At 35.9% G+C, this 13559-nt stretch overlaps 1 protein-coding gene across 6 annotated transcripts in view; it reads left to right on the forward strand.

Annotated features, from left to right (window-relative positions):
• Positions 1–13559, forward strand: part of EVI5 (ecotropic viral integration site 5) — an 87259-nt gene that overhangs the window by 17493 nt on the left and 56207 nt on the right. For 4 of the 6 annotated variants that reach the window (XM_052802267.1, XM_052802264.1, XM_052802262.1 and 1 more), the window contains 10 exons: positions 92–281; positions 3195–3419; positions 4456–4530; positions 5183–5308; positions 6138–6281; positions 7319–7408; positions 7522–7619; positions 9050–9110; positions 10832–10885; positions 13327–13359. In XM_052802267.1, coding sequence (XP_052658227.1) covers positions 92–281; positions 3195–3419; positions 4456–4530; positions 5183–5308; positions 6138–6281; positions 7319–7408; positions 7522–7619; positions 9050–9110; positions 10832–10885; positions 13327–13359 — 1096 coding nt within the window. Of the gene's footprint in view, positions 1–91; positions 282–1506; positions 1580–3194; positions 3420–4455; positions 4531–5182; positions 5309–6137; positions 6282–7318; positions 7409–7521; positions 7620–9049; positions 9111–10831; positions 10886–13326; positions 13360–13559 lie in introns of those variants that run through there. The other 2 variants (XM_052802268.1, XM_052802265.1) reach the window with 2 other exon arrangements.

Raw genomic sequence — 13559 nt, forward strand, 5'->3', positions numbered from 1 at the left:
GTTGGAAGAATTGACTTCTAAACAAACAATTAATAGTGTGGTCCTGTGACTAGAAGAACTTGAATTTGGTTTTTGTGTGCTGTCGTTGCAGACTCTTGGAAACAGATAGCAAATCCTTGCGATCAGTAAATGGGTCGAGAAGAAATAGTGGATCTTCTCTTGTGTCTAGTTCGTCAGCTTCTAGCAATCTGAGCCATCTTGAAGAAGACTCATGGATCCTGTGGGGGAGGATTGTGAATGAATGGGAAGATGTACGGAAAAAGAAAGAAAAGCAAGTTAAGGTAGTAGTTGGACACTATTTTTTAGGATATATTTGTAGTATAAGTGATACTGTTTTATCTTCCTGTTGGTCTTATATTTTTTAAAATAAATATGTAATAGAAGCTTCCAGTTGAATCTGTTCCATCCCTAAGCCTTAGTGCTTCCTCGGTAACTGTTACCAGACCTTGGTAACAGTTTTGCCCAGCAAATGTCTCTTAGTGAAAACTAGATGCATTTACTGTATCTTGAATTCTAAAGCTTTCAGTCTACCTCTAATGAGAGATTCCTGTGAATATAGGGAAGACTTGCTTCATGTTTCCAAAATGGAATTACTGAAAAACCACATAAGGGCATCTGATAGCTGCATGCTGTGATTATTTTCCCACTGCGCAGCTGTCTTTTTAAAGCATTCTTATTAGAAGAGCTGATAATTCTACTGTATGAGGCTCTGATGAGTTTAGGTTTTTTGTGCATGCCAAGTGTTTTGACCCCAGGGATGACCTTAAGCAGAAGAACACATTGTTTCTAAATTGAGTGGATCGAACAAACTTTGACCAGTGTGTGTCCAGTCTGGGTTAGTTGTGGACATGTGCAGAAGTGGAATTCAATTACACTTTAAATTCAAACTAAAAAGCATCTAGTGCATTTGAACATATCCGTGTTTCAGAGGCAGCAAGTAACAGCAGCGTGGGATTTTTTGTTCGTAGGCAAGTCTGTTCTGCTTTGGTTCTTTATTGGCTCTAGTCTGTAGTTTTATGTGCAGAATACAAATTTCAGGGTCTTTTGAGCAGTTTGAAATGTGTGTCTATGAATAGGTTGTGGGAAGGCAGAACAATGGGCTAAAGTAAAGTATCTTTTATGTGAAGCAGTTGTGAAGAGAGAACATGACTTGAGAGAGGAAACAAGGGAAGAAAATGAATTCAAGACTTCCTGCTTGCATAGGGAAAACAGTTTCTGGAAAGGTGTTCCCAAAAGACCATGAAAAGAAGGCCACATGAACCTGGCAAGAGCAAGGAGAAATGAGATAGTAATAAGTAGATCTGGTTGGATAGAATTGATTTGAACTGCCTCCATTTGAACATTTTAAAGTGTCACAAGTATTACTTGTTTTTACAGCTGGCCAAGTATAATTTGGGGAGTATGTGACTAACTTTCAGTAAATATTTAATTACATTGCTAGTGAGTTTTCATTTGCTGGTTAAATAATTCTCAGTATTTTTTTTTTATTGTTTTGTTTGCATAAAGTCGGCCTAAACTGTGTCACTCTGCATTTACAATGGAATACCAGAACATCCATACTTCCTGATTGTGCCAGTAGGTATGACTTAAGTAGCATAGGTATCTTTTTGTCTTGGCTGTAAAAACTGGTCTTAAGTTATTAGATATCTGGCAAGTATTTTAAGTTTTAGATGTAGGTGTGTATACCTTCCTGCAGAAGTGATGTGTTCCATCCTTGTATCTCTTGATCCACTTCAGAACTTGTATCTTCTTGATCCACTTGCTAATGCTTTGCTATTAGTAGCCCTTGAGGCTTTAGATGACTGATCTACAATCTGATAGTGTGTTGTTGACAAATGATAGCTGGAGACAGATGTGGAAAGCCAATGTGTTAGGGTTGTTGTCTTGGAGTTGGAAATCTTTCAGGAAATAACACAGGGTGTCACAGTTGTGTCGTAGACAGGACAAATAGTTGGACTGACATTTCGAGGATGGTTCTGAAGCAGTCTGGAGATCTTGGGGATATTAGAAAATTGAGGTCAGTGATGCAAAACTCCTGCAGTAGTGTTTAAGCTTAACAAAACCAAAACTTGAAAGCAAGAGTCTCTTTCAAAGTTATCACTGTTGTATTAATTAATCTCAATGTTTGGCGAAGTAGGAGAAATATTTGGAACAAACAAGAAAGAGGAAGCTTTGCAGAATAGGAGATTACTCTGGCTTCAGAATGAATACTAGTGAAAGAAACTATCCTTTAGGAGACAGAATACTTGATAGCAGTTCTTAAGGTACAAAAAATTATTAAAGGAACCCTCTTGTCTTGAAGAGACAATCTTCTAGGTCAGACTGATCCTAGTTGCAGAAGTACCACTAAGACAGTCTGTAAACTTCTGAATCATACTTTTTTCTCAGTTTTCAGATCAAGCAACAAGACTACTTTCTGCTTGTGCTTTCTGAAAAACCATGTATCAGGTTCTTAGATCTACTGATCTGGGAAGGTTTGAATTGTATACTACCTAGCTGGTGGGGGTTTTTTTGTTGGTTTGTTTTTTTTTTTTCAGGGAAGATGAAGTAAATTTAGTTAATTCAGTAGATGTAAACTTAATGTTTTCTTGGTCCAGTGTCTGAAACTACGTTTAAATACTTTCTTCAAAGAACTTGGAAATACTGGCATACCAGAGAAATTAGACACAACTTGTCAAGTTTGTCAAATGACTTCTGATAGTAGTACTGTGCAATTTTTCTGTTGCAGTTGGCTGTGCTACAGTTAGTTTCACTTTTTATCATTTACCTGTCTTGGAAATAATTTTTAATTGGTGATTTCTTATATCTCAATCACTGCAAATATAAAGGGTGTTATCTTCAGTCATAATCTGTGAAATATAAAAATAACTGTATTAAATTCTGGCTAATGGGAGCCCTTGTTTAAAATTACTCGAAAATTCAGTTTTTCAAGTAGCTTACTATGAATAGGGGACTACTTTAATTAGCTAATTGAGCCACTAAAAATGATTCAGAGTCTCCTTACTTTTGTTAGATAACAATCTATTACACTAAAATTGAGGTTTACACATTATAAACTGTATGATTGGTTTGTGACATGACGTAAACATTTTCTGAAGTTGTGAGGAACTTAATATGTTGAAGTGTTTTGTTTTGTAGGCTTACGTTTATATTTTCAGGAAATATACATGAATTTGTGTCTTTTTGTGCTTTAGGAGCTTGTTCGAAAAGGGATACCTCATCATTTCAGAGCAATTGTTTGGCAACTTCTATGCAGTGCTCAAAGCATGCCAATTAAGGATCAGTATTCAGAGCTTTTGAAAATGACATCTCCTTGTGAGAAATTAATAAGAAGGGACATTGCTAGAACATACCCTGAACATGATTTTTTTAAAGAAAAAGACAGCCTTGGACAGGAGGTCTTGTTCAACGTAATGAAGGTAAGTCAGCATTTCAGCCCTTGAAAATAATGTTAGCAAGAACGTGCACAAAAGTTTGGAAAATAATTTGCCTTGTATATAGTGAACTTGCATCAGTTTTGTGTGTTTACATTTTTTTAAACTTACTCTACTTGACACTGGAATGGTTTAACAAATTACATTCCAGTTTCAAAGATAGCTGTCAAATATGGTATTCCTATAGTTAATTGTTTTACTTTATAAGAGATTTTAAAAACTTACTAAGTTTGCATTAAAACAAAGTCACATGCTAACTGCTCACAGTATAATGGAATAAAGTGTGCCATGAAGTAGAGTAAACAATGTTGACCAAGACAAGAAACACTGTAAATCAGAACTAGCATTCAGTTTTCAAGTGTTTGTGAACCTGCGAGTGGTAGCAGCAAATGGCAGGTACAAGCTAATGTGCAGTTGTTAACAGTGCCCAAGCACAAAATGAGAATGCTACCATAAAATTAAGTTTGCATTATTTTTTCTTCATTGTATAAAGAGCTTAAATTTTGAAAGACAGACTTCTCCATACACCATAGTTTCAACAGAAAAGTTGGCAGATTTCCAACTCATAGTGACTTCCATAACTCTAAAATGAAGATGCAATATGTATGGAAGTCACTGCATTTCCTCCACCTGTAAATAAAACTGCAGCACATAATTTTTCTGAAAAAGAACTGTTGTTTGTCTGGTCTGTCTCCTATAAAAGTAGTAACGTTGTGCAGTTTGTATGCCAGCTGTCTCTGTTATCTTTTGGCAAATTCCTGTAGTTGAAAACTGTATGCATTTTTTTTTAGGTATGCCTTAGTTTTAGATTTGTAGGCTATCAGAGAGCAGAGTTCATACCCCTTTGTAGCAGCAGGTAGCAAGTACAATATCTGACTAAAACTTCTGAATAGAATGTCTGTCCTCACTGGATTTGGGAGAGGAAGAGTAAGTTATTAGCAAAATAACAGCATGAACTATGATTACTTTTTATTGGTAATGAGGTTTTAATTGTTGAGAGTCTTAAAACTTTATTTCCCAGGCTTATTCTTTGGTGGATCGAGAAGTTGGATACTGTCAAGGAAGTGCTTTTATAGTTGGATTACTGCTTATGCAGGTAAACATGATACTAAAAATATGTGAACCTTTAAAATCCCTGCTTGAATGCATAATATATTGTGGTGGCTTATTGCGAATTTTTATAATAGTTTTCCTTCGTCATTTTGTTACGATGGAATTGTCAAGGGCAGCTGTTTATGAATCAAATGAGATTTATTCTCTGTGGTTCTGTTTGCCAAGAAGACACTGTCTTTGAGTGGGAGAATACATTTATTTCTCGGAGCTAAGGTAGGACTGCAGACTTGCAAGCCATTTTGGTGAATATTGTTTCAACTGTTAACAAACTTCTCATTTCAATTCTGTTATATTGAATCTCCTCAGTTCAAATGGAATTTCACAGTTGATTTGATAATCTCGAAGCTGCCTTTGTATTACTGCCTTTTGTTTTATGACAATGTAGGGTATATTATAAGAAACTTGCAGACCTCCATTTCAGTTTTCAAATCACTTGATAGAATTCAATATATACAAAAGTTCATTATAGTAATTGTACAAAACAACAACCAAAAAAAACCCCAGAAAAACAAAACCACAAAAACCCCACTGCATGCACAAATACAAAAAACCCCCTAAACCTTCCCAGGCACTTACTCTGATATATCCTTACATTTGTCCAGAGTTTTTACTGTGCTTTTTTATTTTTAATATAGATGCCAGAAGAAGAAGCATTCTGTGTGTTTGTTAAATTAATGCAAGATTACAGACTACGAGAACTCTTTAAACCAAGCATGGCTGAACTGGGCCTTTGTATGTACCAGTTTGAATGCATGATACAGGTACATACAAAATCTATCAAACTTTCTATTCAGTAACTATTAATAAGGACTTGGGAATTACAGTTCAAGAACAGGCATGTCTGTTGGCTAGTAGGCTGTTATCTTGACAGTAGTTAGTCTTAGAACTTCAGAAGTAAATGCATGTGGCTGTGTGGTCTGCTTTTTTAACTTTTGGCAGACAGTGACTGGCTTTAAACACTGAAGCATGAGGATTTGTATTGCTACCGTTTAAGCCTATGAATGTTTAATTCTGTTTGAATTGAAGATTCTGAAAGTCAATATCTTCATAGTCAATTTATAGCTATTTTAAAAGATGGAAGCTGGGAGACACCCTCATACATAGAATTAAAATTGTGTTCAGATTTGGGACACAGAACACTTTTTCTTCCTGGTCAGGCTGATAGAGACAAATAGGTTTGTGTTTTGTGATCCAGTTCCTAACATGATGATCAGGGGTGGGATCTTACGTAGCAAAATAAGATATAGGTCTCTGGCCATACCCTAGATCTTTCCAGCTCTTTTCTGTAGCCCACTCTAGACATGACTTAGGAATTCACAAGCTTGTAAATACCTACTAAGATCGGGAAGTGTTTTTGTAATCTGTGTTTTGTGGGGTAGAAGTGCTGTAGAGCATTCTATACTGGGACTTCTGTTGCATGGCTCTTGATAATGATGAGTAGTATCTTTCCTAGTCCTGTGTTACAAAGCTGCTGTCTGTACTAAATATCAATTCTTTTCTTCTTTTATTCAAAATTTGTCAAAAACATGGACACACTAAAACTACCAGCAGTAGCTTAACGTATATTTTTTTCTTCCTCTTCTTTTCCAGGAGCATCTTCCAGAGCTTTATGTGCACTTTCAGTCTCAGAGTTTCCACACTTCTATGTATGCCTCGTCATGGTTTTTAACTATATTCCTTACAACTTTTCCACTACCAATTGCAACGAGAATATTTGATATCTTTATGTCTGAGGTAACTACTCAATACTCAGATGTTCTATTTCAAGAGTAGCTGTTCAAAGTAGTTATTTAGGCAGTGGTATAAATTCTGTTATGATAAGCAAATCTCAAATAGTCTTGCTTTTTAGTCCTTATACTTATCAGATTATTTTGTAGGGGAAGATGTCTGTGTATGTAGTTTGTCAAGGAAGAGCAACTAAATCTTTGAATGTAGATCCTGTATGCAACTTTGTACTCTAAGCCTGTTGAAGAGCTGCCAAATCTGTCAGTTCTGGATGCAATGCAATAGCATTGCATACAACAGGGACATCAGTTTCTCGGTATAATAGTAAGTTTGTGGTAGAAAGTAATGCTGCTTTCAGGCCAAAGTTAAAGCTCCATGGGGATAGGCAGACCAAGAAGAGAGGGAGTGTTGGCATCTCTTACTGTCCAGATGATGAACAGTAGCCAAAGAAATTTATGGAATTATTCAGTGTCACTGGCACGGAGACACCCAAGTTGTATTTAGGATTAGAGCTTTGCGTGGTTGTGACTGGTAACAAACCAAAGTTTATGGTCCATTTATGCTCTTGCTCTGCAATCATCTTTTAGGAAATAGTTAGTCAAAGGTGGATCCTTTCAGCTTACACTCAAGAATGTCCAAGATGTAGTGTACATGAGCAAGACATTCCCTTGTATGTTTAAATAGTTTAACTGATTGTACCATGTCTGAAATTAAAATGGCTTTTTTGAGAAGTACCTGGGGCTTTTTGTACTAGATACATTGAAAATGTTTGATAAAGTTGACATAGAGAACACTTGTCACTCAAGAGTTTTTACCTCAGCACTAGCCTCTCTGAGGGGAGTGTGTGGCATCAGGACAAATAGCCAGACTACTTGTCCTTGGGACAAAATAAGAAACCCAGAACCAATTTGTTGGGAGATTTTTCAGTAGCCCTTTTGCTTGTTTGGGAAACTGGGTGAGATTTCCTACATTAGTAAATAGCATCTGTCTGTACCGTTGACAATGCCGTGAATAATTGTTGGATATTTCTTAACTTCTGTTTTTAGGGTTTAGAGATAGTATTTCGAGTAGGTTTAGCAGTACTTCAGATGAACCAAGCAGAATTACTGCAACTTGACATGGAAGGAATGTTACAGGTAAATTAAGGCTACAATAAGTGTAAAAGATGTCTGAAATGTGTAATGTGCGTGTATGTGTATTTCCTTGCAGCTATTAATTATATGTAATCTTGTGCTCTGATTGCTTTTAGCACTTTCAAAAGGTCATTCCACATCAGTTTGACAGTGGTCCAGACAAATTAATCCAAGCATCTTACCAAGTCAAATACAATGCAAAAAAGATGAAAAAGTAGGTATAACATTTTGAGAAAATAGATTGTACTGTTGCTAAGAGCTACTGTTTGTTTATCTTTAAAACTAGTTAATCAGTATTTAATTTTGAATTTTCCATTTTTAAATTTTTTGGTGTTTTATACTATAAACAGTTAAAACTGAAGTTCTGTCTGCAAGAAAATTCTTATAGTGTTTGCTGCTTTTCTTAAATATAATAAAGCTCTATCTCATTTACAAAAATAACCTAAAAAGCTTTTGAGGAAAGCTGCAAGTTATGGGGAATTAGAGCACTTCAGTAAACAGGATCTGAATAGAAAAAGCAGTGTTTGGGGGTATGTGTGGTTTTGGGGGGGGAAAAGGGGGGGATTGTTTGGTTTTTTCAGGGTGAAGTAGGGAAAGGAAGTTAAACTTTATGATCTGGCCTCAATTCTTAAGACTAGTTCTCAGGAACTGGAAAAGTATTCACAGTGCTAAAGAGTGCATGTATGGTCAAGATCAGTGCTGTTTAAAATATAAATTGATGAAACTTTGTAATACCATTGATAATTTTAAAATAACTTTCATTTGGGGTTTGAAATCCTGAGCATAATACTACTATTTTTTTTTAAGGTTAGTTGCATGTCTTCTCTTTTTGCCTTTGGTAAATTATGTTTTGATAAGCCAAGCTGCACATATTGTGCTTTTCCAGGGTTAACTTTGGTGATTCCCCGGTTGGTTGTAATGTATTGTACATTCACTGTTCTTACACTGCCGATTGTGCTAGGGTCTTTCAAGTTGAATTTGCCAATCCTTCTGTCAGCAGCCTATGGTTAATGCTGTAGAGTGACCAGTCTTCTCTAAAACAGAAGTAGTAATAAAGCTCTCAGGAAAAAAATTTTCTCTGAAAGCCAATATAAGTGCATGTAGTTTAAAATCCTACCATTCTCAGTCTAAACTTCCTTGGTTGCCTTCTGTAGAGGCATTGTTTATCTGAGCCTGTTTCTTCTTGTTGCTGCTGTTTTCAGTTGGGACAATTTTGTGTTTGCTGGAGAGGGGCCAAAATTCTTTTATATGTGTAAGATATTTGTCTCAAATCTCTTTGCATCTTTCTGTCTTCCAGGCTTTCCAAGTTCTGTTTTCTTTTGGCTGAATCTATTGAATTGATTATTGTATAATTACATTGAGTGGTTATTATGGAGTAGCTCCAAATCATTACCACTGTAAATATATACAAGCAAGCACCCGCACTTCAGAAGTGCTGGTTCAGAGTCTGTTCATATCTATAGAAGTCTTTGTGTTTAAATCTAATGTCCAGTCTAAATATATACAGGTGTGCATTTCAAGTGGCCACTTCGAGGAAATATCAACAATCTGTATCTCTGTTCTACTGTTGTTTGTTAGGTACTACACCAACAAGTAAGTTATCTGCAATTTTTGTAATCATAATTTACTATTTCTAATTTTTAGGTTAGAAAAGGAATACACTACAATAAAGACAAAAGAAATGGAAGAACAAGTTGAAATTAAAGTAAGAGAGCCTCCAAAAATTTATGGATCAGTTTAATTCCTAGATGTGGAGTTACATATTTGATCTGTATATGTAGCCAAATATGCTGGTTTAGATGTAGGTGTCCCACACACGAGGTCTGTAAGACACACGTTAAGGTAGAATTTATCCGAATGCTCTTCAGTGGTTTATCATTGATTTTTGAGGTCTAGTCATTTTTTATGCACTGGACCCAAGATTCTTCTGTCTGCAGTCACTCTTTCTTCTGGAGTTTCTGCAATTGATACATAATGTGGAAAAAACCACCCTGCAAGTGCAGTTTGTTTCCCTTTTACTAACTGACCTACTTCCTGTATGTACTTAATCACTGCATCTTTTTGCTTTTGTGACATAAATAGGCTTTTGCTGCTTTTTTTCCTTTTTCACATTTTTTTCACAGCATGGTGTTTGATCTGGATTTCTTCCTTGTGTCATGTTTTTAGCCAGTTCCATGAGAAAAGGCAGTGGGAGAAATGATGGGCAAGTGTAGTATATAAAGCTTAGTAGAGGGAGTGAGGTACAGCCTTCCTTCTTCCTGTCCACTGCTAGTAATTTTGCCTTTCAGTATCAGTTTCTAAGGCATCAGTTCATCAGAAAAATTCAGTGACATGCACCTGGGAGCACAAAGGTGTTCCAAGCTTTTTTAGGCAGTTTGTTATTGTTGTAACAGGCAGCTAGGCAGTTAGCAGCATTAGGACCTGCTGTAATGGCATCCGAAACCAGAAGATTTGCAGGACTCAAATGACAGCCCTCTGCAGAATAGGACGGAATAAAATAATTTGAAAGACAACTGTATCTTTAGATTCTAGTATTTTAACTTATTTCAAATCCTTCCCTGCTCCCCCGCCCCCCCCCCCCAAAAAAAAAAACAACCAAACACCCCAACAAAAACAAACCAACAAAAAAACCCTCCAACCAAACCCAACAACCCAGAGCTGTCTGTTTCTAGGCCCTTCTTTGGGACCTTATATAAACCATTTCTGACTTACTCTCTTCTGCTAAGAAGCTCTGCTATTTTAGGGAGATGGAAAAAGCAGCATGTTGAGTCTGCCTCAGCCTGGCAGGGTAAAGCATTACTGAACTGATATCCATGGCTCTATTCTTAGGGATACGGATCCCTTCATCTGAATGCTGACTGCTAAAATTTACAGGAAATGCACTGGTAAAATATGTAATTTGGTACAATTCTTTCTCGCTTCTGGGGCATCCAAGGTAAATAATTCTCAGTATAACCTTACAGATTAAATACCCTTTATTATATAATTTAACATAAATTATTGAGAGGAAAAGGAAGGAAACCTTGTAGCTATCTCATTAGCCTGCCATAGTGCAGGGAGTGCACTTTCATGTCCCTTAACCATGAAGACTGTGTCCGGCTCTGTTTATGAAGAAGAGGAAGCTGTCAAGTCTCATGTGTGGTTAAGCCCTGTGGTTCACCTGCAGACAAACTGCTTTCATCTAATGCAACACAGATGCTTTCGTATGACACAAGACTTCTCATCTTCGCTGTATCAAGCTGTTTAAACTCATCTTTTGAGTTAGTACATCATATAAAAGGATGTTAAAGGGTTCACTAATTATTTTTGTGTTTATATTGATTTTCATAGATGTGATGAGATAAAAACATTGTTAGCTTGCTTGGCTTTTATCAGACTTCCAATTCATAACTTGAGAAATACAATTCTGAACTGTTTACCTTCCAGAGGTTACGAACTGAAAATAGACTCCTAAAACAGCGCATTGAAACATTAGAAAAAGTAAGTATGTTGGTGATTAGATTTAACCTGTGTTAATTTATACTTAAATTGATGGCAATTTTATTATATGAAGTGGAAATCTCAGAATTATAGCTTACTGGTTTTCCTGCTAATCTATGGTGTTTACTAACAGTGCTTAGCTAAATAGTATGGCAATAACAAAGCAATTAGGGTCAGTGCTTGTAAGTGTTTAAGGTTGTTGTCTGGCTCTTAGAGAATATGAAATCAAACATTTTGACATACCCAACTTTTGTTCTACTGTTTTCTTTCTGAATTAGAAGCATCTGCTCAAAGTCCAGAAGACTACATGAAATAGTGGACTGCTTGGGTGGAAAAGAGGTTATTGTGAGAGATCCTCAATTTTGAAAATCTGAAGTTGCTGGGTGTTTTTATGTAGGAGCAAAATGACAGACCTACCAATGACCAGAGAGAGATGGAGATGAAAGCAGATTACTTCATCGCTAGCAAATACAGCAGTAGAGGGGTGTTGTTGCAGCATTCATATTCAGTACAGGAAGTCTGCTGCCATTAATTTGTTTTATGTAGTTTTGAATTTTTGTAGCAATTTTGCGTACATGGGGGGAGGATATCTTTTAAGACTTATTTCTCACGGATTTAGTCTGGAATAGAGTTTTGTTAGGCTTCTTTGTAACTGGATATAACTTTAAAAGTATGCATGGTAACTGTTGTTGATACGCTGCCAACATGCAGGCATTGTTCTCCAATGGCCTCTCCTATATTCTGGTATCATGCTTCCTATGACAGATTGCATCTGAGCTGGTCTGCTCTAGAATGAGAACATTCTTGTCCATCTTAACCATGAATGGCAACTATCTTTCAATAAATGCAATTGAATGCTCTTGTGAGTTGCAAACAGTTGTTTGTGTTTCACAGGGAAGAAAATGGTAAAGATTCGATTTAGAGTGACATAGTTGAAAGATGTCACACTTCAGATGTTAAATCCGTTACAGTTTCTTGGAAAAACAGTCAATCTATGTCAAATTCTAATTAATTGATTTCTGAATTTAGTTTGGAAAAATGCACATAATGAGGACATATTGTGGAAGTTGTGACAAAAATAGAATTTTATAAACATCTTTGTTTCTAATATTGAAGTGCTGATAAAATTAACTGAAAACAGCAGACTTTTTAAGAAGTTAAAGCTGTAGTGAATCACTTTAATGCTCCTGGCAAATTTATAATAGTAAATATCCCTGTTTTATACTTAACTTGCAGAGGCTTGAAATCAGATTTTTTTTTTTTTTTTTTTAATTAGGAAGTCCATGATGAACTGCCAGATGTTACTGCTTTTGCAAATTCTGTACTTAAAATTTCAGAATTCACTTTCAGAGTATCCCATTCTGACTGGAATTAGAACATTTCAAAATGGGAAAATATTACCTATTATTAAGAATTTCTGAAGATCATTATCATCACAGCATCTGAAAAACAGATCATGAAGTGTGAACAAACACATTCAGTTCTTCTGTTGTAAACTTATTTTTATTTTAAAATATTTTTTTCATATCCTAACCTATATGATTTAGTTGTGATTTTCTTAGTGTACCTTAATGACAAACATCTTACCTTAACTGCTAAGTAATAGCTCTTATCAACCAGTTTGAACTTTTAATTTTAATAAATGTTCCAAGCGCAAAGATGGTCTGCAAATAGATCTGTTATCTGTTGTAGCATCTGCAAAAATTGCACTGCTTTCAAGGGTGATAGAGTAGAAATTAATTAAATGTGCAGCTGGGTGGGGGGGAATATAGTGCTTGTCAGTGTGCATAAATGAAAATTTCTTTCTTGCAAAACTTTGGCAAGGAAAGAGAATCTATGAACTGCTCAAGTGAGTTACTGCAAGAGTTCAGTAAAACAAAATATTAGCTGTCATAGTTGAAATTTTCTACTTGTGTCTGTCAGTTTGCACCATTTAACTTTCCTGTTTCATCTTTTCGGAAGCTTTAGTTCTGCATGAATGAATGCCTCAGTGCTTAGTGGAGTTTCCTTTGTGCTCAAATTATGCCTTCCTTTCGTGTTGTGGATGGACCATAGACCATGTCTTGCATCTGTCTACTAGTTTGTATCAGATAACTTATCAGTAACTTCTGTTAATTAGGGAAGCAAGCCATTGAGATAAAAATACCCAGTCTCCTGTAGGTGAATTTTAAGTGTTATGGAAATCTGGCTTTGAGGCCTTCTTGTATCAAAGATGGACTGTGTTAAATCTATTGCAGAAAAGGCTGCTTCCTGGGACTTTCAGGCTGAGTTGCCTTAATTTATATGAAGAGTTGTTAATTTTGCAAAAAGAGTTTGTACAGAAAATGGGTAGAATTTGGGCATTTTCTTTCTCTCAGCTCTTGTCTTTTTTGTCACTATTATCACTCCTTTGTTTTTTGGTTTTTCTTTTCCTTATTCCTATCTGAATTTTTCCTTTGTAGGAAAGTGCTTCCTTGGCAGATAGATTGATACAGGTATAGTCTTTTAGTCTTTTACTGTATGACTCTCTTCCTACTCTCAAAAAACCCCAAACTGCTTTAATGCATGCATATTTGCATGCTGTACTCTGTCCCTGCTTTGCTGATTTGGAATAAATATAGAGCTAATCTCTTGCTAGAAACTTGTTTAATTTTGTTTACTAAAAATATATAAACCCAATACCTGCACGTTATAA

This window comes from Harpia harpyja, chromosome 11, assembly GCF_026419915.1.
Source record: "Harpia harpyja isolate bHarHar1 chromosome 11, bHarHar1 primary haplotype, whole genome shotgun sequence".
Taxonomy (NCBI): Eukaryota; Metazoa; Chordata; class Aves; order Accipitriformes; family Accipitridae; genus Harpia; species Harpia harpyja.